Source organism: Hyla sarda, chromosome 11, assembly GCF_029499605.1.
Source record: "Hyla sarda isolate aHylSar1 chromosome 11, aHylSar1.hap1, whole genome shotgun sequence".
Lineage (NCBI taxonomy): Eukaryota > Metazoa > Chordata > Amphibia > Anura > Hylidae > Hyla > Hyla sarda.
Window position 1 is genome coordinate 98,530,378 of NC_079199.1, and position 27,500 is coordinate 98,557,877.

General features: G+C 45.2%; 2 protein-coding genes across 3 annotated transcripts in view; one reads left to right on the top strand and one right to left on the bottom strand.

Moving 5' to 3' along the window:
• Nucleotides 1-4,064, bottom strand: part of COPA (COPI coat complex subunit alpha) — a 60,664-nt gene extending 56,600 nt beyond the window's left edge. The window contains exon 1 of the mRNA XM_056544899.1: nt 3,908-4,064. Coding sequence (XP_056400874.1) covers nt 3,908-3,947 — 40 coding nt within the window. The 5' untranslated portion in view covers nt 3,948-4,064. The remainder of the gene's footprint in view (nt 1-3,907) is intronic.
• A 30-nt stretch (nt 4,065-4,094) lies between these two features.
• Nucleotides 4,095-27,500, top strand: part of NCSTN (nicastrin) — a 37,974-nt gene continuing 14,568 nt past the window's right edge. The window contains exons 1-11 of one of the 2 annotated variants that reach the window (XM_056544901.1): nt 4,095-4,314; nt 6,141-6,245; nt 6,856-6,979; nt 7,073-7,191; nt 9,979-10,124; nt 12,548-12,698; nt 16,942-17,051; nt 22,010-22,162; nt 23,341-23,445; nt 24,672-24,749; nt 25,388-25,557. In XM_056544901.1, the coding sequence (XP_056400876.1) occupies nt 4,239-4,314; nt 6,141-6,245; nt 6,856-6,979; nt 7,073-7,191; nt 9,979-10,124; nt 12,548-12,698; nt 16,942-17,051; nt 22,010-22,162; nt 23,341-23,445; nt 24,672-24,749; nt 25,388-25,557 (1,337 nt within the window). In that variant the 5' untranslated portion in view covers nt 4,095-4,238. The remainder of the gene's footprint in view (nt 4,315-6,140; nt 6,246-6,855; nt 6,980-7,072; nt 7,192-9,978; nt 10,125-12,547; nt 12,699-16,941; nt 17,052-22,009; nt 22,163-23,340; nt 23,446-24,671; nt 24,750-25,387; nt 25,558-27,500) is intronic. The other variant, XM_056544902.1, reaches the window with a different exon arrangement.

Here is a 27,500-nt window from a genome sequence, read left to right on the forward strand (position 1 = left end):
ACATCACGACCACAGTTCTCTCTGCTGACGTTCTTATAATAATAATAACGCTTTATTTATTGTTGTCCTTAGTGGGATTTGAACCCAAGTCCCCAGCACTGGAAGGCAGCAGTGCTAACCACTGAGCCACCATGCTGCCCTTAGCATGCATCTGCTATGCATGGTTGCTAAAATGGACAGAGATGTCAGCAGAGAGCACTGTGCTCGTGATGTCATCAGTGTTCCAAAAAGAGAGGAATTTCCTCTGTAGCATTCAGCAGCTAATAAGTACTGGATGGATTAAGATTTTTTTTTAATAGAAGCAATTTACAAATATGTTTAACTTTCTGCCACCAGTTGATTTAAAAGAAAAAAGCTTTTCACCGGAGTACCCCTTTAAAGAGTCCCCGTCACCAAATAAAACTTTTAATATAGTGTTCCTTGTGTAATTAGCAGACACTTTCCCATTCACTTGCTTTTAAAATTATCATCAATAATTTAATAACATAAATATGTTTAAAATGTAATAGAAAAAAAATGGCCACTAGGTGGCTCTGTTCTGTTCCTTGCCACAATTAATACAGTGAGTTTGGTCTCTACTCCCGGCCTGGCAGGAGTCAAAACTCAGGAAGTGTTTCTCTGCACTGAGCTTGATTGACAGCTGCACAGAAAGTGAAAGCTCCACAGATTCTCCCAGAAAGCTGCACAGACTGAAACCTGCAGGAGAGCCTCACTGATAAGCAACACAGACTGAAACATGCACAGAGCCTGAGGTCTTCTATTCATCACAGCGCTGCAACCATGTGAGGGCGGAAGTGGTCCCCCCAGCAGGCTTCAGTGATGTCATGCCTGCTGGGAAACGCCCATTAAGAAACTGCACTATGTGAACAAGAATAAAAAGGTAAGATACACAAGTTTTTAAAACCCTGACATTTTTTTTTTTTAAGGGCTGGAGGGGTGTTAGGAGTAGTTAGTTAGCCTGAGGTAGAGCTGAGCGAACTTACAGTAAATTTGATTTGTCACAAACTTCTCGGCTCGGCAGTTGATGACTTATCCTGCATAAATGAGTTCAGCTTTCCGGTGCTCCGGTGGGCTGGAAAAGGTGGATACATTCCTAGGAAAGAGTCTCCTAGGACTGTATCCACCTTTTCCAGCCCACCGGAGCACCTGAAAGCTCATTTATGCAGGATAAGTAATCAACTGCCGAGCCGAGAAGTTCGTGACGAATCGAATTTACTGTAAGTTCGCTCATCTCTAGTCTGAGGTAGTTTAGAACAGTTTATTTGGTGACAGGTACTTTTCAAAGGGGAACTCCACGTTTTAGATCCCTGCTCCACCCACATGGGAGGAGGATCAGGGCAACAGATTAGCCCTAAGGACCATGGACAGTACAAATGGTCATCGTGGACCTGCTCACTGCAAGAACCTCAGGAGATATTGGGGGCACAGATACAGGTAAATCTGCAGAGAAAGTTAAAGGGGTACTCTGCCCCTAGACATCTTCTCATATCCAAAAGATAGGGGATAAGATGTCTGATTGATCATGGGGGGGTCCCGCCACTGGGGACCCCCGCGATCTCATCGCCAGCGTCGGGTGCAGTGCCGGAGGCTCGTGAAGTCATGGCAATGCCCCCTCAATGCAAGTCTATTGGGGGGGGGGGGGGGGGGGGGAAGAGGAGAAAGCGAGTTAGGCTGTCACTTCCCCTCCCATTGCATTGAGAGGGCGTGGCCGAGATGTCACGAGCCACTGCCCCGCATAGCCAGTCATCCGGCACGGAGCGAAATTCGCCCCGTGCACCGAATGTCTGGGGTGCAGCAGAGAGATTGCGGGGGTCCCCAGTGGCAGGACCCCCACGATCAGACATCTTATCCCCTATGCTTTGGATAGGGGATAACATGTCTAGGGGCGGAGTACCCCTTTAAATGACAAAATTGAAAGGGTGGGATGAATACATTTTTAGGGTGGGAAGGTAGCTGCTGAGTTATCTGGGTGTAAGTCCTCCATAGGATCTCGGATAAGTAAGGGGCATTAAAGGGCACCTGTCACCAAACTAAACATTTAATAGATTGTTCCTTATGTAATTATAAGACACTTTACTATTTACTTGCTGTTAAAATTCCCAACTTTAATGTTTTTAATGTGATTGAAAGAACGGCCACTAGGTGGCTCTGTTCTGTTCCCTGCACAAATTAAACAGTTAGTTTGGTCTCCACCCGGCCTGGCAGGAGACCAAACTCAGGAAGTGCATGCGGGACATGGAGAGGCACAGGTCTCACAGGCTTCAGTGATGTTGTGTCTGCTGGGGAACTGCAGGGAGCGCACACAATGTGAGCAGTAAATGCAGCCCATGCCGCAACGTCATGTCAGAGATATTGGGGGTTATGGTATTACAGATGAGGGGCACAGTACCGGGATATTGGAGGTTCCAGTCACGCAGATGAGGGATATTGGGGGTTATAGTCCAGCGCAGAAGAGGGATACTGGGGGTTATAGTCCAGCGCAGAAGAGGGATACTGGGGGTTATAGTCCAGCGCAGAAGAGGGATACTGGGGGTTATAGTCCAGCGCAGAAGAGGGATACTGGGGGTTATAGTCCAGCGCAGAAGAGGGATACTGGGGGTTATAGTCCAGCGCAGAAGAGGGATACTGGGGGTTATAGTCCAGCGCAGAAGAGGGATACTGGGGGTTATAGTCCAGCGCAGAAGAGGGATACTGGGGGTTATAGTCCAGCGCAGAAGAGGGATACTGGGGGTTATAGTCCAGCGCAGAAGAGGGATACTGGGGGTTATAGTCCAGCGCAGAAGAGGGATACTGGGGGTTATAGTCCAGCGCAGAAGAGGGATACTGGGGGTTATAGTCCAGCGCAGAAGAGGGATACTGGGGGTTATAGTCCAGCGCAGAAGAGGGATACTGGGGGTTATAGTCCAGCGCAGAAGAGGGATACTGGGGGTTATAGTCCAGCGCAGAAGAGGGATACTGGGGGTTATAGTCCTGCAGAAGAGGGATATTGGGGGTTATAGTCCTGCAGAAGAGGGATATTGGGGGTTATAGTCCTGCAGAAGAGGGATATTGGGGGTTATAGTCCTGCAGAAGAGGGATATTGGGGGTTATAGTCCTGCAGAAGAGGGATATTGGGGGTTATAGTCCTGCAGAAGAGGGATATTGGGGGTTATAGTCCTGCAGAAGAGGGATATTGGGGGTTATAGTCCTGCAGAAGAGGGATATTGGGGGTTATAGTCCTGCAGAAGAGGGATATTGGGGGTTATAGTCCTGCAGAAGAGGGATATTGGGGGTTATAGTCGTGCAGAAGAGGGATATTGGGGGTTATAGTCGTGCAGAAGAGAGATATTGGGGGTTATAGTCCTGCAGAAGAGAGATATTGGGGGTTATAGTCCTGCAGAAGAGGGATATTGGGGGTTATAGTCCTGCAGAAGAGGGATATTGGGGGTTATAGTCCTGCAGAAGAGGGATATTGGGGGTTATAGTCCTGCAGAAGAGGGATATTGGGGGTTATAGTCCTGCAGAAGAGGGATATTGGTGGTTATAGTCCTGCAGAAGAGGGATATTGGTGGTTATAGTCCTGCAGAAGAGGGATATTGGTGGTTATAGTCCTGCAGAAGAGGGATATTGGTGGTTATAGTCCTGCAGAAGAGGGATATTGGGGGTTATAGTCCTGCAGAAGAGGGATATTGGGGGTTATAATCATACAGATAATGAGATATCAAGCGTTATATAGAACTATATTGCACCCTATACATATTGTGGTGTCGGGTCTCTGTATACAGATGTGGGGGTTTCATACACTACATATGGGGACCCTCCGGCCCAGCTGGTGACTCCCAGTCATTCCCCGATCCTCCCAGTACACAGCAGAGGCCTCCCCCCCTCAGCATACCGCTCAGCCCCCCTCCATCCTGCCCCCCAATACCTTTCACCCGGGCAGATTTGGTCTCGAATTTAGTCAGCATGTCCGGTTCCCTCCGCCGCTCCGTCTCTTCTCCGGCCGTCACACGTCACCCTCCTCTCTCTCTCCCGGAAGTGCCGCGTTGGACCAGTCTACGTATCTACTACGCATGCGCACGGCATGAGTCCTCCCAGATACCAGAGAGTTCAGTCCTCACTCGGCCAGCACAAGCAGTAACGGGCGGAAGTGACGAAACTCAGACTGGCGGAACTAGAACGCCTCTGTCATTATGGCCCCCCCCCAGCGGACTTCCGCTTAGACGGTGTAAGGCGGAAGTAGGTCCTGGCTGCTGAATATGGCGGCTGCTGGAGAGAAAGGAGGTTCCCGGCCGGGATGGAGGAGTCTGGGGGTGTCTGTCATTCTGCTGGCGGGTGAGTGGGTGGGGAGGGGGTACAATTCCGAACCGTTGCCTTGAACCATTGTTTGTATACATAGGGGGGTTATGGTCATGTGATCCAGCCATAAATATATGACATAGTATTATATAGATGTATTTGTATCATGACAGGTCCTGACGATTTGTAGTATATCAATAATGACAGCGCCATTCTTAGCTGCTGGTCACATGACGTTATGCGGTATCTGTCGCAAAACTACAACTCCCAGCATGCCCGGACAGCCAACGGCTGTCCGGGCATGCTGGGAGTTGTAGTTTTGCAACAGCTGGAGGCACCCTGGTTGGGAAACCCAGTTCTAAATAGCGTTTGACTGTCACACATTCTGAGCGATCATGTGACTGCCTGTCATGTGACTGTAGCTAATTCCCTGTGATTCTAGCAGCATGAGCGCCCTCCTCCCCCTGACTAAGGCCAAGTTCACATGTGCGTCTAACATCCAACTTTTCATTCTGAGCGCTAGGGCATACAGGGGTATTTGGGGTAACTAAAACGTATCCCCTATCCTGTGGATAGCGTCTGAACATTTGACCCCTGTGATCTCCAGAATGTGACCCCCCATCTATTCACCTGTCCTCGTTGACGTGGGGGAGTGGCAACCTGCGCAGCCAATTAACAATAGTGTTTTTTTTTTAAATGTTATTTGACCACAGATGCGGCTCCAGACATTGTGAAGCCTGAGGCGAAAGTTGAACATGAGGCCCTCACCGACACTTTATTATTAAAATATATGTATGCCCCCAATAGGTAGATAATCCCCCTGTTAAGTAGAAGAGCCCAGGAGATTGGTAGGGAATACCCTCTATTAGGTAGAAGACCACAGTAAGCAGGTAGGAGATCCTCCCTGTTTGGTACAAGTCCCCCGAATGTATGGAATACCCCCTATTAGGTAGAAGCCACTATAAGATTGATAGGTAGGGAAGCTCCCCTTAGCTATAAGCCCCCAATTAGGTTGAAGCCCCCCAGAAGATTGGTAGTTAGGGAATCCTCCAGAAGATAGGTAGGTAATCCCCCCCCCCCTCCCCCAAATTAGATAGACTCCTCCAAAAGCTAGGTAGGGAATCTCTTCCCCCCCCCCCCCCCCCTTCTTAAGAAGGTAGGAAATTCTCCCTATTAGGTAGACACCCCCAAGAAGATAGGTAGGGAATCCCCTCCCTCATTAGGAATATGTCCCCATAGGAAGGTAAAAAGGGAAGTTCCCCCATTATAAGATAAAAGCCTCCAAAAGATAGGTAGGTAATCTTCTCCCCCATTGGGTACATGTCCCGTAAGAAGGTAGGAAATCCCACTTATTAGGTAGACGCTCCCAAAAGATAGGGAAGCAGTATTATAGGAAACTTATGGGGATGTCTACCTAATCGGGAGGGGATAACCTACCTAACTTTTGGGGGCTTTTATCTTATAATGTTTTTTTTTCCTTATCTTCTGGGGGTGTCTACCTAATAGGGGGGGGGGCCCTATTAGGTAGATGCCCCCAGAAGATAGGGAAAAAACCCCATTATAAGATAAAAGCCCCCAAAAGTTAGGTAGGTTCTCCTCTCCCATTAGGTAGACATCACCGTAAGAAGGTAAGAAATCCCCCTTATTAGGTAGATGCCCCCAGAAGATAGGTAGGTAATCCCTCTATTAGATTGGAGCCCACATTCGCCATTTTATGTTCCACTCAAGCAAACAAACAGACTGAACTGATGATAAAAAGGACCCAGTTACATCAATGGGATCGGTTCATTACCGTTTTCCTGACTCCTGAAAGGAATTGAAGCGGAGAGGACGAACTCAAATGTGAACTCTCTCTTTTGCAGCTCTGTGTCACGGAAGCTCGGTGGAGAGGAAGATTTACATCCCATTGAACAGCACAGCGCCCTGCGTTCGGCTCCTCAACGCCACCCACCAGATAGGCTGCCAGTGTGAGTCTTCACCTAACATGGGGGGGGGGGGTATTGATCTCTACAGCGGGATATCCAGCTCTCCCCACAACAGTCTTTCCCAACCAGGGTGCCTCCAGCCCTTGAAAAACTCCAACTCCCAGCTTACCCGGACAGCCTGGCATGCTGGGAGCTGTAGTTTTGCAACAGTTGGAGGCACCCTGGTTGGGAAACACTGACTTATCAGCTGCTTTATGTAGCTTTCCAGTAGTCTTTCCAGTCTGACCACAGTGCTCTCTGCTGACACCTCTGTCCATGTTAGGAACTGTCCAGAGCAGAAGTGGTTTGTTATGGGGATTTGCTCCTGTTCTGGACAGTTCATTACATGGACAGAGGTGTCAGCAGAGAGCACTGTGGTCAGACTGGAAAGAAATACACAACTTCCTGTGGAGCATACAGCAGCTAAGTACTGGAAGGATTAAGATTTATAAATGGAAATAATTTACAAATCTGTTTTAACTTTCTGGTACCAGTTGATTTGAAAACATTTGTTTTCCAAAGGAGTTCCCCTTTAAATAAGGCTTCATTCAGTAGAGCAGACAATGTATGCTGACTACAGGGACATTTTAATCATTTCACTGTTACTTTCCAGCCTCTAGGAATGGTGACACAGGTGTGATACATGTTGTGGAGAAGGAAGAAGACTTATCGTGGGTCCTGGAGACCGGGCCGACCCCTCCATACGTGGTGCTGCTGGAGGGCAACTTGTTTACCAAGTAAGACACAACTAAAGTAGCTTAATGACATTAAAACTGTAATAATGTATTGACAGATTTACCACACATTGATGAATGTCTCCTCTCCACCAGGGCCACTCTGCTGAAATTTAAGGAGAGTTCTAGAATATCAGGAATAGCGGTTATGTACTCCAAACCATCCCCACCGGAAGGCTTTTCATTGGACCATTCATGTCCTAATGATGGCTTTGGTGAGTCTCCTTTACTAGTAAAACTGTGTATACTGTTCCCTATGTAGTATGCTATAACTATATAACTACTACAATACTGACCCCTATATACAAGAATATAACTACTATAATACTGCTCCTATATACAAGAATATAACTACTATAATACTGTTCCTATATACAAGAATATAACTACTATAATACTGTTCCTATATACAAGAATATAACTACTATAATACTGTTCCTATATACAAGAATATAACTACTATAATACTGCTCCTATATACAAGAATATAACTACTATAATACTGCTCCTATATACAAGAATATAACTACTATAATTCTGCTCCTATATACAAGAATATAACTACTATAATACTGCTCCTATATACAAGAATATAACTACTATAATACTGCTCATATATACAAGAATATAACTACTATAATACTGCTCCTATATACAAGAATATAACTACTATAATACTGCTCCTATATACAAGAATATAACTACTATAATACTGCTCCTATATACAAGAATATAACTAATATAATACTGCTCCTATATACAAGAATATAACTACTATAATACTGCCCTCTATATACAACAATATAACTACTATAATACTGCCCTCTATATACAAGAATATAACTACTATAATACTGCCTCCTATATACAAGAATATAACTACTATAATACTGCTCCTATATACAAGAATATAACTACTATAATACTGCTCCTATATACAAGAATATAACTACTATAATACTGCTATATACAAGAATATATCTACTATAATACTGCTCCTATATACAAGAATATAACTACTATAATACTGTCTCCTATATACAAGAATATAACTACTATAATACTGCCCTCTATATACAAGAATATAACTACTATAATACTGCCCTCTATATACAACAATATAACTACTATAATACTGCCCTCTATATACAAGAATAGAACTACTATAATACTGCCCTCTATATACAAGAATAGAACTACTATAATACTGCCCTCTATATACAAGAATAGAACTACTATAATACTGCTCCTATATACAAGAATAGAACTACTATAATACTGCTCCTATATACAAGAATAGAACTACTATAATACTGCTCCTATATACAAGAATAGAACTACTATAATACTGCTCCTATATACAAGAATAGAACTACTATAATACTGCTCCTATATACAAGAATAGAACTACTATAATACTGCTCCTATATACAAGAATAGAACTACTATAATACTGCTCCTATATACAAGAATAGAACTACTATAATACTGCTCCTATATACAAGAATAGAACTACTATAATACTGCTCCTATATACAAGAATAGAACTACTATAATACTGCTCCTATATACAAGACTAGAACTACTATAATACTGCCTCATATATACAAGAATATAACTACTATAATACTGCCCCCTATATACAAGAATATAACTACTATAATGCTCCTATATACAGGAATATAACTACTATAATACTTCTCCTATGTACAAGAATATAAATCTTATAATACTGCTCCTATATACAAGAATATAACTACTATAATACTGCCTCCTATATACAAGAATATAACTACTATAATACTGCCTCCTATATACAAGAATATAACTACTATAATACTGCCTCCTATATACAAGAATATAACTACTATAATACTGCCTCCTATATACAAGAATATAACTACTATAATACTGCCTCCTATATACAAGAATATAGCTACTATAATACTGCCCCCTATAACTACTATAATACTGCTCCTATATACAAGAATATAACTACTATAATACTGCTCCTATATACAAGAATATAACTACTATAATACTGCTCCTATATACAAGAATATAACTACTATAATACTGCTCCTATATACAAGAATATAACTACTATAATACTGCTCCTATATACAAGAATATAACTACTATAATACTGCTCCTATATACAAGAATATAACTACAATAATACTGCCTCCTATATACAAGAATATAACTACAATAATACTGCCTCCTATATACAAGAATATAACTACAATAATACTGCCTCCTATATACAAGAATATAACTACAATAATACTGCCTCCTATATACAAGAATATAACTACAATAATACTGCCTCCTATATACAAGAATAAAACTACTATAATACTGCTCTTATATACAAGAATATAAATACTATAATACTGCTCCTATATACAAGAATATAACTACTATAATACTGCTATATACAAGAATATAACTACTATAATACTGCTCCTATATACAGGATAATAACTACTATAATACTGCTCCTATATACAAGAATATAACTACTATAATACTGCTCCTATATACAAGAATATAACTACTATAATACTGCTCCTATATACAGGATAATAACTACTATAATGCTGCTCCTATATACAAGAATATAACTACTATAATACTGCTCCTATATACAGGATAATAACTACTATAATACTTCTCCTATATACAAGAATATAACTACTATAATACTTCTCCTATATACAAGAATATAACTCTTATAATACTGCTCCTATATACAAGAATATAACTACTATAATACTGCTCCTATATACAAGAATATAACTACTATAATACTGCTCCTATATACAGGATAATAACTACTATAATGCTGCTCCTATATACAAGAATATAACTACTATAATACTGCTCCTATATACAGGATAATAACTACTATAATACTTCTCCTATATACAAGAATATAACTACTATAATACTTCTCCTATATACAAGAATATAACTCTTATAATACTGCCCTCCCCCAGGACTTTACACTGATGACCATGGCTCTCAGTACTCGCACTGTAATGGTTCGTTGTGGAATCCTCTGGGTAGCGGGATGTCATATGAAGATTTCCAGTTCCCAATTTTCCTCCTAGAAGACGATAATGAGACGGAGGTCATCAAACAGGTCGGTGTTTTGGTTCCTTCTGGTTTTCTGCTGCTCCCGCCCTTCTTCCCCCCTTTCCCCCCCCCCTTCTCCCGCTCTTCATCCCCCTTCTCCCGCTCTTCATCCCCCTTCTCCCGCTCTTCATCCCCCTTCTCCCGCTCTTCATCCCCCTTCTCCCGCTCTTCATCCCCCTTCTCCCGCTCTTCATCCCCCTTCTCCCGCTCTTCATCCCCTTCTCCCCCCCCCTTCTCCCCCCCCCCTTCTCCCCCCCCTTCTCCCCCCCCTTCTCCCCCCCCTTCTCCCCCCCCCCCTTCTCCCCCCCCCCTTCTCCCCCCCCCCCTTCTCCCCCCCCCCTTCTCCCCCCCCCCTTCTCCCCCCCCTTCTCCCCCCCCTTCTCTCCCCCCCCTTCTCTCCCCCCCCTTCTCCCCCCCCCCCCCTTCTCCCCCCCCCCTTCTCCCCCCCCCTCTCCCCCCCCTCTCCCCCCCCTTCTTCCGCTCTTCTTCTTCCCTCTCCCCCTTCTTCCGCTCTTCTTCTTCCCTCTTCCCCTTCTTCCGCTCTTCTTCTTCCTTCTCCCCCTTCTTCCGCTCTTCTTCTTCTCCCCCCTTCTCCCGCTCTTCTCCTTCTCCCGCTCTTCTCCTTCTCCCGCTCTTCTCCTTCTCCCGCTCTTCTCCTTCTCCCGCTCTTCTCCTTCTTCCGCTCTTCTTCCGCTCTTCTCCTTCTTCCGCTCTTCTCCTTCTCCCGCTCTTCTCCTTCTCCCGCTCTTCTTCCGCTCTTCTCCTTCTTCCGCTCTTCTCCTTCTTCCGCTCTTCTCCTTCTTCCGCTCTTCTCCTTCTTCCGCTCTTCTCCTTCTTCCGCTCTTCTCCTTCTCCCGCTCTTCTTCCGCTCTTCTCCTTCTCCCGCTCTTCTCCTTCTCCCGCTCTTCTTCCGCTCTTCTACTTCTCCCGCTCTTCTCCCGCTCTTCTACTTCTCCCCCCTTCTCCCCCCCCCCCTTTCCCCCCCCCCCCTTCTCCCCCCCCTTCTCCCCCCCCCCCTCTCCCCCCCCCTCTCCCCCCCCCTCTCCCCCCCCCCTTCTCCCCCCCCCTCTCCCCCCCCTCTCCCCCCCTTCTCCCCCCCCCCTCTCCCCCCCCTCTCCCCCCCCTTCTCCCCCCCCCTTCTCCCCCCCCCCTCTCCCCCCCCTTCTCCCCCCCCCCTCTCCCCCCCCCTCTCCCCCCCCTTCTCCCCCCCCCCTCTCCCCCCCCCTCTCCCCCCCCTTCTCCCCCCCCTTCTCCCCCCCCCTCTCCCCCCCCTTCTCCCCCCCCTTCTTCCGCTCTTCTTCTTCCCTCTCCCCCTTCTTCCGCTCTTCTTCTTCCCTCTCCCCCTTCTTCCGCTCTTCTTCTTCCTTCTCCCCCTTCTTCCGCTCTTCTTCTTCCTTCTCCCCCCTTCTCCTGCTCTTCTCCTTCTCCCGCTCTTCTCCTTCTCCCGCTCTTCTCCTTCTCCCGCTCTTCTCCTTCTCCCGCTCTTCTCCTTCTCCCGCTCTTCTCCTTCTCCCGCTCTTCTCCCGCTCTTCTCCCGCTCTTCTCCCGCTCTTCTCCCGCTCTTCTCCCGCTCTTCTCCCGCTCTTCTCCCGCTCTTCTCCCGCTCTTCTCCCGCTCTTCTCCCGCTCTTCTCCCGCTCTTCTCCCGCTCCTTCTCCCGCTCTTCTCCTTCTCCTTCTCCCGCTCTTCTCCTTCTCCTTCTCCCGCTCTTCTCCTTCTCCTTCTCCCGCTCTTCTCCTTCTCCTTCTCCCGCTCTTCTCCTTCTCCTTCTCCCGCTCTTCTCCTTCTCCTTCTCCCGCTCTTCTCCTTCTCCTTCTCCCGCTCTTCTCCTTCTCCTTCTCCCGCTCTTCTCCTTCTCCTTCTCCCGCTCTTCTCCTTCTCCTTCTCCCGCTCTTCTCCTTCTCCTTCTCCCGCTCTTCTCCTTCTCCCGCTCTTCTCCTTCTCCCGCTCTTCTTCCGCTCTTCTCCTTCTTCCGCTCTTCTCCTTCTTCCGCTCTTCTCCTTCTCCCGCTCTTCTTCCGCTCTTCTCCTTCTCCCGCTCTTCTCCTTCTCCCGCTCTTCTCCCGCTCTTCTCCTTCTCCCGCTCTTCTCCTTCTCCCGCTCTTCTCCTTCTCCCGCTCTTCTCCTTCTCCCGCTCTTCTCCTTCTCCCGCTCTTCTCCTTCTCCCGCTCTTCTCCTTCTCCCGCTCTTCTCCTTCTCCCGCTCTTCTCCTTCTCCCGCTCTTCTCCTTCTCCCGCTCTTCTCCTTCTCCCGCTCTTCTCCTTCTCCCGCTCTTCTCCTTCTCCCCCCTTCTCCCGCTCTTCTTCTTCTCCCCCCTTCTCACGCCGCTCTTCTTCTTCTCCCCCCTTCTCCCGCTCCTCTTCTCCCGCTCTTCTTCCCCCCCCTTCTCCTGCTCTTCCCCCTCGATCTTCCTGACTCTTTTCTCTCTCCAGTGTTACAGAGAGCACAACATTCCTGTAAACGACACTGCGCCAAAGTACCCACTTTGCGCCATGCAGCTGATATCTCCCATGCACGCCGTCACCAGCACAGTCACCTGCATGAGGCGCAATTCCATCCAGATGTCCTTCAGCATTAACCCTGGTGGGTATACCCAGAGTGCCACATGGGATGTGTGAGATTTATAATATTATTCCTCAAGGGACTGCCACTGTTGTTGCAAAACCACAACTCCCAGCATACCCGAACAGCCAACTGCTGTCCGGGCATGCTGGGAGTTGTGGTTTTGCAACAGCTTCAGGCACACTGGTTGGACACCTAGGTTCCTCTCCCTATGTAGTGTGTATAGGACTGTGCTGACCTGTGTAGTGTGTGTAGGACTGTGCTGACCTGTGTAGTGTGTATAGGATTGTGCTGATCTGTGGATTGTGTATAGGATTGTGCTGATCTGTGGATTGTGTATAGGACTGTGCTGACCTGTGTAGTGTGTATAGGACTGTGCTGACCTGTGTAGTGTGTATAGGACTGTGCTGACCTGTGTAGTGTGTATAGGATTGTGCTGATCTGTGGATTGTGTATAGGATTGTGCTGACCTGTGGATTGTGTATAGGACTGTGCTGACCTGTGTAGTGTGTATAGGACTGTGCTGACCTGTGTAGTGTGTATAGGACTGTGCTGACCTGTGTAGTGTGTATAGGATTGTGCTGACCTGTGGATTGTGTATAGGACTGTGCTGACCTGTGTAGTGTGTATAGGATTGTGCTGACCTGTGTAGTGTGTATAGGATTGTGCTGACCTGTGGATTGTGTATAGGACTGTGCTGACCTGTGTAGTGTGTATAGGATTGTGCTGACCTGTGTACTGTGTATAGGACTGTGCTGACCTGTGTAGTGTGTATAGGACTGTGCTGACCTGTGTAGTGTGTATAGGATTGTGCTGACCTGTGTAGTGTGTATAGGATTGTGCTGACCTGTGTAGTGTGTGTATAGGATTGTGCTGACCTGTGTAGTGTGTGTATAGGATTGTGCTGACCTGTGTAGTGTGTATAGGATTGTGCTGATCTGTGGATTGTGTATAGGATTGTGCTGACCTGTGGATTGTGTATAGGACTGTGCTGACCTGTGTAGTGTGTATAGGACTGTGCTGACCTGTGTAGTGTGTATAGGACTGTGCTGACCTGTGTAGTGTGTATAGGATTGTGCTGACCTGTGGATTGTGTATAGGACTGTGCTGATGTGCTGACCTGTGTAGTGTGTATAGGATTGTGCTGACCTGTGGATTGTGTATAGGACTGTGCTGACCTGTGTAGTGTGTATAGGATTGTGCTGACCTGTGTACTGTGTATAGGACTGTGCTGACCTGTGTAGTGTGTATAGGACTGTGCTGACCTGTGTAGTGTGTATAGGATTGTGCTGACCTGTGTAGTGTGTATAGGATTGTGCTGACCTGTGTAGTGTGTGTATAGGATTGTGCTGACCTGTGTAGTGTGTGTATAGGATTGTGCTGACCTGTGTAGTGTGTGTATAGGATTGTGCTGATCTGTGTAGTGTGTGTATAGGACTGTGCTGACCTGTGGATTGTGTATAGGACTGTGCTGACCTGTGTAGTGTGTATAGGATTGTGCTGACCTGTGTAGTGTGTATAGGATTGTGCTGACCTGTGTAGTGTGTATAGGACTGAGCTGACCTGTGGATTGTGTATAGGATTGTGCTGACCTGTGTAGTGTGTATAGGATTGTGCTGACCTGTGTAGTGTGTATAGGATTGTGCTGACCTGTGTAGTGTGTATAGGACTGTGCTGACCTGTGTAGTGTGTATAGGACTGTGCTGATCTGTGTACTGTGTATAGGATTGTGCTGACCTGTGTAGTGTGTATAGGATTGTGCTGATCTGTGTAGTGTGTATAGGATTGTGCTGATCTGTGTAGTGTGTGTATAGGATTGTGCTGACCTGTGTAGTGTGTGTATAGGATTGTGCTGACCTGTGTAGTGTGTGTATAGGATTGTGCTGATCTGTGTAGTGTGTATAGGATTGTGCTGACCTGTGTAGTGTGTATAGGACTGTGCTGACCTGTGTGTAGTGTGTATAGGACTGTGCTGATCTGTGTAGTGTGTATAGGACTGTGCTGACCTGTGTACTGTGTATAGGATTGTGCTGACCTGTGTAGTGTGTATAGGATTGTGCTGATCTGTGTAGTGTGTATAGGATTGTGCTGACCTGTGTAGTGTGTATAGGATTGTGCTGACCTGTGTAGTGTGTATAGGATTGTGCTGACCTGTGTAGTGTGTATAGGATTGTGCTGACCTGTGTAGTGTGTATAGGATTGTGCTGACCTGTGTAGTGTGTATAGGATTGTGCTGACCTGTGTAGTGTGTGTATAGGATTGTGCTGACCTGTGTAGTGTGTATAGGATTGTGCTGACCTGTGTAGTGTGTGTGTATAGGATTGTGCTGATCTGTGTAGTGTGTGTATAGGATTGTGCTGATCTGTGTAGTGTGTGTATAGGATTGTGCTGATCTGTGTAGTGTGTGTATAGGATTGTGCTGATCTGTGTAGTGTGTGTATAGGATTGTGCTGATCTGTGTAGTGTGTGTATAGGATTGTGCTGACCTGTGTAGTGTGTATAGGACTGTGCTGATCTGTGTAGTGTGTATAGGATTGTGCTGACCTGTGTACTGTGTATAGGACTGTGCTGACCTGTGTACTGTGTATAGGACTGTGCTGACCTGTGTAGTGTGTATAGGACTGTGCTGACCTGTGTAGTGTGTATAGGATTGTGCTGACCTGTGTAGTGTGTATAGGATTGTGCTGACCTGTGTAGTGTGTATAGGATTGGGCTGACCTGTGTAGTGTGTGTAGGATTGGGCTGACCTGTGTAGTGTGTGTAGGATTGGGCTGATCTGTGTAGTGTGTGTAGGATTGGGCTTACCTGTGTAGTGTGTGTAGGACTGGGCTGACCTGTGTAGTGTGTGTAGGACTGGGCTGACCTGTGTAGTGTGTGTAGGATTGTGCTGACCTGTGTAGTGTGTGTATAGGATTGTGCTGACCTGTGTAGTGTGTATAGGATTGTGCTGACCTGTGTAGTGTGTATAGGATTGTGCTGACCTGTGTAGTGTGTATAGGATTGTGCTGACCTGTGTAGTGTGTGTATAGGATTGTGCTGACCTGTGTAGTGTGTGTAGGATTGTGCTGACCTGTGTAGTGTGTGTAGGACTGTGCTGACCTGTGTAGTGTGTGTAGGACTGTGCTGACCTGTGTACTGTGTATAGGATTGTGCTGACCTGTGTAGTGTGTATAGGATTGTGCTGACCTGTGTAGTGTGTATAGGATTGTGCTGATCTGTGTAGTGTGTATAGGATTGTGCTGACCTGTGTAGTGTGTATAGGATTGTGCTGATCTGTGTAGTGTGTATAGGATTGTGCTGACCTGTGTAGTGTGTATAGGACTGTGCTGATCTGTGTAGTGTGTGTATAGGATTGTGCTGACCTGTGTACTGTGTATAGGACTGTGCTGATCTGTGTAGTGTGTATAGGACTGTGCTGACCTGTGTAGTGTGTATAGGATTGTGCTGACCTGTGTAGTGTGTATAGGATTGTGCTGACCTGTGTAGTGTGTATAGGACTGTGCTGATCTGTGTAGTGTGTATAGGACTGTGCTGACCTGTGTACTGTGTATAGGATTGTGCTGACCTGTGTAGTGTGTATAGGATTGTGCTGACCTGTGTAGTGTGTATAGGATTGTGCTGACCTGTGTAGTGTGTATAGGATTGTGCTGACCTGTGTAGTGTGTATAGGATTGTGCTGACCTGTGTAGTGTGTGTATAGGATTGTGCTGACCTGTGTAGTGTGTATAGGACTGTGCTGACCTGTGTAGTGTGTATAGGACTGTGCTGACCTGTGTACTGTGTATAGGACTGTGCTGACCTGTGTAGTGTGTATAGGACTGTGCTGACCTGTGTAGTGTGTATAGGACTGTGCTGACCTGTGTAGTGTGTATAGGACTGTGCTGACCTGTGTAGTGTGTATAGGACTGTGCTGACCTGTGTAGTGTGTATAGGATTGTGCTGACCTGTGTAGTGTGTATAGGACTGTGCTGACCTGTGTAGTGTGTATAGGATTGTGCTGACCTGTGTAGTGTGTATAGGACTGTGCTGACCTGTGTAGTGTGTATAGGACTGTGCTGATCTTTGTAGTGTGTATAGGACTGTGCTGACCTGTGTAGTGTGTATAGGACTGTGCTGACCTGTGTAGTGTGTATAGGACTGTGCTGACCTGTGTAGTGTGTATAGGACTGTGCTGACCTGTGTACTGTGTATAGGACTGTGCTGACCTGTGTAGTGTGTATAGGACTGTGCTGACCTGTGTAGTGACGTCCTCACTGTCCTTTAGAAGCTGTGTGCGATTCTCTCGCTGGTTACAACGTCTGGAGCACCGTGAAACCCGTCAACAACTCGGACACTTTGCCGCCGGAGGATCAGGTTGTCGTTTCGGCCGCCAGGGTAAGTGAGATTGTGGATGGCGGCTTTGGTATGCGAAGGACAGGAAGGGAAAGGGACACCCATGTCTTTGGGTCATGCAGAGTAGACCCTCCCCTTAAAGTGTACCTGTCACTTTAAAAAAATATGTTAAAAGATAAAAATAAAAAAATAATAAAATAATTATTATACAGCACAGCTCTCACACCAAAAGGCTTTTCCCTTTTTAAAATGAAGTGTTTAACTTCAACTAGAAGTCTTGGAAACTGACTGGGAATGTATGCCAAGCCAGACATCTCTTCTGGAGGAGAAAATACCCATCTGCAGACAGCTGTTTCGGGGTGACAGCCCCTCGTCAGTACGTAGCAGGGTGCTGGCTCCCTAGAGAGTCTTATCCTCGTGGGATAAACTGCAGTTGATATTTTTCATCTTGTAGAAAAACACCAATCTGATCCAGCAGATGCAGTTAAAGGAGACGTCAAGAAAACATTTTTTTTCACAACAGAGTACCCCTTTAAGTTGATGTAGGACATATTACAATAATCGCCAAGACAGCTGTAACACAGACGTGTTTCTGGAGATTGATACTCTTAGTCATGACTAAGGGTGCCTAGGTGCCAGAAACCAGTCGGTGTATAGCTGTCTTGGCAATTTGTGTAATATGTCTGACATCATCAGCTTAAAGGGGTACTCTGGTGGAATTTTATTTAATTTTTTTTCAAATCATATGATTCCGGCAGGTTAAGCAGAATTTAAAATGACTTCTATATAAAAATCTTAGAGCACCTGTCACCAAACTAAACTTTTAATATATTGCTCCTTTATATAATTATAAGACACTTTGCCATTTACTTGCTGTTAAAATTCTCAACCTTTATATGTTTTTAATGTGATTGAAAAAACGGCCACTAGGTGGCTCTGTTCTGTTCCCTGCAAAAGTCACACAGTTAGTTTGGTCTTCTCCCCGGACTTGCAGAAGTCCAAACTCAGGAAGTGCGTGCGGGACATGGCGAGGCACAGCTTTGGCAGACTTCAGTGACATAGCCCCTGCTGGGGAACGCCCACTTTCTTCTGCCGGGAGCTCACACAATGTGAGCAAGGGGAAAGGTGTGATACACAGCTTTTTAAAGCTCATAAAACATTTTTAGGGTAGGGGGGGTGTTAGTAGTGGTTAGTGAATATAGTTTGGGCTAGTTTAGAAAATGTTGGTTTGATGACAGGTTCTCTTTAAGTACTGGAAAGGTTATCAGCTGCTGTATGCTCCAGAGGAAATTGTGTAGTTCTTTTTTCTGTCTGACCACAGTGCTCTCTGCTGCCACCTCTGTCCATGTCAGGAACTGTCCAGAGTAGGAGCAAATCTCCATAGCAAACCAATCCTGCTCTGGACATTTCCTGACACAGACAGAGGTGTCAGCAGACAGCACTGTGGACAAGACAAAAATGAAATTCAAAAAGAAAAGAATTTCCTCTGTAGCATACAGCTGCTAATAAGTAATGGAAGGGTAAAGAATTTTTAATAGAAGTCATTTACAAATCTGTTTAGCTTTCTGACACCATTTGATAAAAAAATAAATAAAATTTTTTTTTCCACCGGAGTACCCCCTTTAACCCCTTCATGACCCAGCCCATTTTCACCTTCATGACCTGGGCATTTTTTGAAAATCTGACCACTGTCACTTTAAACATTAATAACTTTGGAATGCTTTTACTTATCATTCTGATTACGAGATTGTTTTTTCGTGACATATTCTACTTTATTTTATCGGTAAAATTTCACTGATATTTGTATCCTTTCTTGGTAAAAAATCTAAAAATTTCATGAAAATTTTGAAAATTTAGCATTTTTCTAACTTTGAAAGTCTCTGCTTGAAAGGAAAATGGATATTCCAAATAAATTACATATTGATTCACATATACAATATGTCTACTTTGTGTTTGCATTAAAAAATTGACAAGTTTTTACTTTTGGAAGACACCAGAGGGCTTCAAAGTTCCGCAGCAATTTTCCAATTTTTCTCAAGATTTTCAAAATCGTAATTTTTCAGGGCCCAGTTCAGGTTGGAAGTGGATTTTAAGGATCTTCATATTAGAAATACCCCATAAATGACCCCATTATAAAAACTGCACCCCCCAAAGTATTCAAAATGACATTCAGTAAGTGTTTTAACCCTTTAGGTGTTTCACAGGAATAGCAGCAAAGTGAAGGAGAAAATTCTAAATCTTCATTTTTTACACTCGCATTTTCTTGTAGACCCAATTTTTTAATTTTTACAAGGGGTAAAAGGAGAGAAATCACCCTAAAATTTGTAACCCAATTTCTCTCGAGTAAGGAAATACCTCATATGCGTATGTAAAGTGTTCGGCGGGCGCAGTAGAGGGCTCAGAAGGGAAGGAGCGACAATGGGATTTTGGAGAGTGAGTTTTTCTGAAAGGGTTTTTGGGGGGCATGTCCCATTTAGGAAGCCCCTATGGTGCCAGAACAGTGGACCCCCCCCCACATGTGACCCCATTTTGGAAACTATACCCCTCATGGAATGTAATAAGGGGTGCAGTGAGCATTTACACCCCACTGGCGTTTGACAGATATTTGAAACGGTGGACTGTGCAAATCAAAAATTTTATTTTTCATTTTCACAGACCACTGTTCCAAAAATCTGTCATACACCAGTGGGGTGTAAATGCTCACTGCACCCCTTATTACATTCCGTGAGGGGTGTAGTTTCCAAAATGGGGTCACATATGGATATTTATTGTTTTGCGTTTGTCAGAACTGCTGTAACAATCAGCCACCCCTGTGCAAATCGCCTCAAATGTACATGGTGCACTCTCCCTTCTGGGCCTTGTTGTGCGCCCCCAGAACACTTTGCACCCACATATGGGGTATCTCCGTACTCAGGAGAAATTGCGTTACAAATTTAGAGGGTCTTTTTTCCCTTTTACCTCTTGTGAAAATGAAAAGTATAGGGCAACACCAGCATGTCAGTGTAAAAAATTTATTTTTTTACACTAACATGCTGGTGTAGACCCCGACTTCACCTTTTCATAAGGGGTTAAAGAAGAAAAAGCCCCCCAAAATTTGTAAGGCAATTTCTCCCGAGTACGGCGATACCCCATATGTGGCCCTAAACTGTTGCCCTGAAATACGACAGGGCTCCAAAGTGAGAGAGCGCCATGCGCATTTGAGGCCTGAATTAGGGATTTGCATAGGGGTGGACATAGGGGTATTCTACGCCAGTGATTCCCAAACAGGGTGCCTCCAGCTGTTGCAAAACTCCCAGCATGCCTGGACAGTCAATGGCTGTCCGGCAATACTGGGAGTTATTATTTTGCAACAGCTGGAGGCTCCGTTTTGGAAACAGTAGCGTACCAGACGTTTTTCATTTTTTGGGGGGAGGGGGGCTGTGTAGGGGTATGTGTATATGTTGTGTTTTTTACTTTTTATTTTAGGTTAGTGTCAGTGTAGTGTAGTGTTTTTAGGGTACAGTCACATGGGCAGAGGTTCACAGCAAGTTTGCCGCTGGAAGTTTGAGCTGCAGCGCAAAATTTGCGCCATCTCAAACTTCCAGCACTCACTGTAAACCTCCGCCCATGTGAGTGTACCCTGTACATTCACATTGGGGGGAGGGGGCAAACATCCAGCTGTTGCAAACTCCGAGCATGCCCTTTGGCTGTCCGTGCATGCTGGGAGTTGTAGTTTTGCAACAGCTGGAGGAACACTGGTTTGGAAACACTAAGTTAAGTAATAAACTTTCAAGTGTTTTGCAACCAAACTTAGTGTTTCCAAACCAGTGTGCCTCCAGCTGTTGCAAAACTACAACTCCCAGCATGCATGGTCTGTCAGTGCATGCTGGGAGTTATAGTTTTGCAACAGCTGGAGGCACTGAGGTAGGAAACGGACAATGTTTCCCAACTAGTGTGCCTCCAGATGTTGCAAAACTACAACTCCCAGCATGCCCAGACTGCCAAGGCATGCTGGAAGTTGTAGTTCGGCAATATCTGAAGGATCAGATGTTGCCGAACTACAACTTCCAGCATGCTTGGGCAGTCTGGGCATGCTGGGAGTTGTAGTTTTGCAACATCTGGAGGTCCACAGTTTGGAGACCACTGTATAATGGTCTCCAATCTGTGCTCTTCCAGATGTTAGAGAACTACAACTCCCAGCATGCCTGGACAGACTGAGCATGCTGAGATTTGTAGTTTTGCAACATCTGGAAGAGCACAGATTGGAGACCATTATACAGTGGTCTCCAAACTGTGGACCTCCAGATGTTGCAAAACTACAACTCCCAGCATGCCCAGAAAGCCAAAGGCTGTCTGGGCATGCTGGGAGTTGCAGTTTTGAAACTCTCAGAGGCAGCAGTGAGATCGCTTTACGGCGATCTCACTGCTGCCAATGAAGATGCCGCACTGCTGCCGGAAACTCACCTCCGGGACGCAGCGCCGCCGGGACCGCATGGAGGACGCCGCTCGCGCCGGGACCGCTCGGGACACCGCTCGGACGGGTAAGTGACGCCAGGGGACGGGTCAGGGACACTTAGCAGAGCGGTGTGTGTCCCGATCCCCGTGATCGGGACTCACACACCGCGCTGCTAAGTATTCTGATAGCGAAACGCTGCTATCAGCTAGTCAGATTTGACCAGCTGATAGCAGCGATCGCTGGGGGGGGGTGGGGGACGAAACCCCCCCGTGGTCGCACGGTAAGATGGCTGGCTATCAGTGATAGCCACCATCTTTCCGGGCGCTGCGGGATGCCGCGAGTAGCGGCAGTAATGTCCATGACGTACCTGTATGTCATGGGTCGGGAACACCTTGCCACCCATGACGTACAGGTATGTCATAGGTCGGGAAGGGGTTAAGGAGAACCCTTCCCCCTTTAGGCCCAATTTTAGTGCCCATTTAAATCCAAGTGAGTCATGTACAGGATGGTCTATAGCAGACAGGTGTCTGACCTCTTGGTTTTGGGATTTTCTTCTCCTGCCCAGTTGGACGGACGATCCTTCTTCTGGAACCTGGCGCCTGCGGCCGAGAGCACCGTGTCCAGTCTGGTGACCCAGTTGGCCGCGGCAGAGGCCATTCACAAGATGCCCGATTCCCAGTCCTTACCCAGGAATATCATGTTCGCCTTCTTCCAAGGGGTGAGATGTTGTTCTTTTTCTCCTATGTCAGTGTTATCCAAGCAGTCTCTCTCTCTCTCTAGTTGTTAGAAAACTACAACTCCCAGCATACCCGGACATTTGTAGTTTTGCCACAGCTGGAGGCACCCTGATAGAGGAAACACTATGCTAAACCATTGAAGGGGTTATCCAGGATTCGAAAAAGCTATCTGACTCCTTCCAAAAATAGCGCCACTCTTGTCCTCAGGTTGTGGGTGGTATTTCTAATTTCCTAATTTCCATTAAAGTAAATAGAGGTGACCTGTAATACCACACACCACCTGAGGAAAGGTGTGGCGCTGTTTGTAATTCTGTATAACCCCCTTTAGGTGGTCCTAAACATTAGATCAGTGTTTCCAAACCAGGGTGCCTCCTGCTGTTGCAAAACTACAACTCCCAGCATGCCTGGACAGCCTTTGGCTGTCCAGGCATGCTGGAAGTTGTAGTTTTGCAACAGTGGAAGGCTCACGGAATGGGAAACCCTGCATTAGATGAGTATTGTTAAACATGCTGATGTAAGGAGGACCATCCGACTAATGTTTATAAGGGCTTCTCTACAGCCTTTGGCTGCCCGGGCATGCTGGGCATGTTGTAGTTTTGCAACAGCTGGAGGCACCCTGGTTGAAGCTCATTGGTTTAAAGGGGTATTCCAGGAAAAAACTTTTTTTTTTTTTTTTTTTATATCAACTGGCTCCAGAAAGTTAAACAGATTTGTAAATTACTTCTATTAAAAAAATCTTAGTCCTTTCAATAATTATCAGCTGCTGAAGTTGAGTTGTTCTCTTCTGTCTGGCAACAGTGCTCTCTGCTGACATCTCTGCTTGTCTCGGGAACTGCACAGAGTAGAAGAGGTTTGCTATGGGGATTTGCTTCTACTCTGGACAGTTCCCGAGACAGGTGTCATCAGAGAGCACTTAGACAGAAAAGAACAACTCAACTTCATCAGCTCATAAGTACTGAAAGGATTAAGATTTTTTAATAGAAGTAATTTACAAATCTGTTTAACTTTCTGGAGCCAGTATATATATATATATATATATATATATATATATATATATATATATATATATATATATATATATAATCTAAGTTTTTTTCCTGGATAACCCCTTTAAGTATTTGGATGAAGACGTTCATGGCACCTTGTGTGTTTCCTTCAGGAAGTGTTCGACTACATCGGCAGCTCCCGAATGGTTTACGACATGGAGAAGGGGCGATTTCCCATCCGGCTGAACAACATTCACTCCTTTGTCGAGCTCAGTCAGGTATGACCCATCCCTCATGCTTTACACTGCCCATCAGCTCCCTTAGGGCACTTGGGGAGATTTATCAAAACCTGTGTAGAGGACGAGTGGTGCAGTTGCCCATAGCAACCAATTAGATCGCTTCTTTCATGATCAAAAAGGCCTCTGAAAAATGATAGAAGCGTTCTGATTGGTTGCTATGGACAACGGCAACCCTATTCCTTTACATAGGTTTTAATAAATCTCCCCCCCCCCCCCCCCCCCCCACTGTTCAGGGGCTTAATTATTCTGAAATCTCTTCCTATGTTGGGCTGCGTTCACACGGCCGACGAGATCCGTCCCATTCTTCTCCCATCAAAAAAAAAAAACGGACTTTAAAAAAAGAAAAAAAGACAGTAACGAATGCAAACGGATGTTATTTGTTTGGATCCGTTATTGTTCAGTTAATAAACAAAAAAAATAATTTTTTTTTCTGAGCATGCTCAGTAGTAAAAACGGATCAAAAAAAAAAAAAAAACTGGTTGAAAAACCGGATGCAAACGGATGACATTAAAGGCTCATCCGTTTTCCATAGACTTCAATGTTAAATTTACTGTATCCGTTTTTTTCTGCCGTCAAAAAAAATGGAAATGAGTGCAGACGGGTATAAACGGATGTAAACGGATTGTAAAAAAAAAAAATCCCATTGACATGAATGGGATTTTTTATTTATTTTTTAACAGTTTTTAATCCGTTTACAGCCTGCAAGAACGCGACCGAAAGGGGATAAAATAAACGGGACAGACGGCCGTGTGAACGCACCCTTAGGTGCTCAGGCTATTGCTCATGCTTCATACTGCAGCTCTGCTTCCTTAGACTGGCTGCTGTGTATAAGGGGAAGTCAGCGCATGATGAATCTGTATTATGTTAGTGTTTTATTGTTAAAGCAAACCTGTCATAGTGCCAAAAACAAAACAAAAAAGGGATCGGTTACTCAGTGCCTAATCCTGATCATGTACATATCATTTTTATGTGTCTAGGACCTATACATCCCTAAGAAATAGCATTTATATCTTGCTCACTTGCTTTGTCTTCTTACCTTGTGGAGGGGGCGTGTCCATCTCTCTCCCTCACTGTGATGACTCTACTACAAAATATAAAAAGTTTTTCATGACTGCCTGTTTAAAGGATGAAAGTAATCTGCTGGAGATTTGATCCAGCTTCTGCTCTTTATTACATTTTCTTTTTTTTTTTTTTTTGTCCACCAGGTGGCGCTAAGGAACAGCTCAGCTCTGTGGATCCACACCGACCCAATCTCTCGGAATAATGACACTGTGAACACAGAGGTAGGTGCCTTGGTTATACCCAATGGCTTTTGTCCTAGTGCCTTTGGCTCCCTCTAGTGGTAGGGTAGAGGAATAACACTGTGATGCAGTGTTTCCCAACCAGGGTGCCTCCAGCTGTTGCAAAACTACAACACCCAGCATGCCCGGGCAGCCAAAGGCTGTAGAGAAGCCCTTATACACATTAGACGGATGGTCCTCCTTACATCAGCATGTTTAACAATACTCATCTAATGCAGGGTTTCCCAATCCGTGAGCCTCCAGCTGTTGCAAAAATACTGGGAGTTGTAGTTTTGCAACAGCTGGAGGCACCTTGGTTGTGAAACACTGATCCAGTGCATATGTAGGCCTCTCGAACATACCCAAACTATAGGAAATCGGACCTGGACAGGGCCTTTGGCTGTCAGGGCATGCTGGGAGTTGTAGTTTTGCAACAGCTGGAGGCACCTTGGTTGGGAAACACTGATCCAGTGTATATGTAGGCCTCTCGAACATACCCAAACTATAGGAAATCTGACCTGGACAGGGCCTTTGGCTGTTAGGGCATGCTGGGAGTTGTAGTTTTGCAACAGCTGGAGGCACCATGGTTGGGAAAAACTGCTGTAATGTATTTTTCTTTGTCCTCTCCGTGTCTTCTCCAGGTGAAGCAGCTGATCGACGTATTGAAAACTTCTAGCAAAGGCACGAATGTCACCCTGCAGGATATCGATCAGTCCCAGGCCCTCCCTCCGGCCTCCTTCCAACGATTTCTGAGGGTCCGAAATATCCCTGGTGTGGTGCTGACCGACCACAGAGGGGAGTACCGCAACAAGTAAGACAGTCGTTACTCTCATTATCCCTCCTGATGGTTCTAGAAGTCACCCTCATCTCCTTTTTATGCTACTATACCAGTGTTTCCCAACTAGTGTGCCTCCAGCTGTGGCAAAACTACAACTCCCAGCATGCCCGGAGTTGTAGTTTTGCCACAGCTGGAGGCACACTGGTTGGGAAACACTGTACTATACACTTAAAGGGGTACTATGGTGGAAAACATATTTATTTATTTATTTATATATATATATATATATATATATATATATATATATATATATATATATATATATATATATATATATATATATATATATATATAATATCAACTGGTACCAGAAATGTTAACTGATTTGTAAATTACTTCTTTAAAAAAATCTTAACCCTTCCAGTACTTTTTAGCAGCTGTATGCTACAGAGGAAATTCTTTTTTTTGTCTTGTCTACAGTGCTCTCTGCTGACACCTGATGCCCGTATCAGGAACTGTCCAGAGCGGGAGAAAATCCCCATTGCAAACCTAGTCTGCACGGACAGAGGTGTCAGCAGAGAGCACTGTGGTCAAGACAAAAAAGAAATGAAAAAAAGCAAAGAATTTCCTCTGTAGTATAGAGCTGCTAAAAAGTACTGGAAGGGTAAAGATTTTTTTAATAGAAGTCATTTACAAATCTGTTTAACTTTCTGGCACCAGATCATTAACATAAAGTTTTCCATCGAAGCACCTCTTTAACATCGGTGCGTTAAAACTTCCAGCAGGGCGGCGGACTTGCAGCACGTTCGGACAACAGCTATTTCGCGCTGCTCCTATGCGAGGACATAGAGACTTCCTTTGATGCATTAAAGGGATACTCTACTGTAGAATTTTATTTTTACATTTTGTTCCCAGGCTTTACAGCGTAGTTCTCCTTTGAAATTTTCTGTGGGTCAGACTAGTGATCACATGACCCAGTTACAGCATTGAAACTTATTGAGGCAAATGTGCTTCTTTAAATTCATATGTTGAGTCTGGGAGTATGAAGTGGGCTCAGGAACAAAGTCTGTTCTATACTAATGACTGTTGTCCACCATAAATGGCCTTAGCCTGATGGGCAGCTATGATCCAGCAGGTGGCAGTGTGGAGCCTTAGAAGTTTAAAGGGGTACTCTGGTGAAAACCTTTTTTCTTTTAAATCAACTGGTGCCAGAAAGTTAAACATATTTGTAAATTACTTCTATTAAAAAATCTTAATCCTTCCTGTACTTATTAGCTGCTGAATACTACAGATGAAATTCTTTTCTTTTTGGAATGCTCTCTGATGACATCACGAGCACAGTGCTCTCTGCTGACGTTATTATAATAATAATAACACTTTATTTATTGTTGTCCTTAGTTGGATTGGAACCCAAGTCCCCAGCACTGCAAGGCAGCAGTGCTAACCACTGAGCCACCATGATGCCCTTAGCATACATCTGCTATGCATGGTTGCTAAAATGGACAGAGATGTCAGCAGAGAGCACTGTGCTCGTGATGTCATCAGTGTTCCAAAAAGAAAGGAATTTCCTCTGTAGCATTCAGCAGCTAATAAGTACTGGAAGGAATAAGATTTTTAAATAGAAGTAATTTACAAATATGTTTTAACTTTCTGCCACCAGTTGATTTAAAAGAAAAAAAGGTTTTCACCGGAGTACCCCTTTAAACATGTCTGGCTGTTGTCCACCATAAATTGCCTTAGCCTGATGGGCAGCTAGGATCCAGCAGGTGGCAGTGTGGAGCCTTAGAAGTTTAGACATATCTGGCTGTTTTCCACCATAAATGGCCTTAGCCTGATAGGCAGTTATCATCCAGCAGGTGGCAGTGTGGAGTGTTGACCTGTCTGGCTGTTGTCCACCATAAATGGCCTTAGCCTGATGGGCAGCTATGATCCAGCAGGTGGCAGTGTGGAGTGTTGACCTGTCTGGCTGTTGTCCA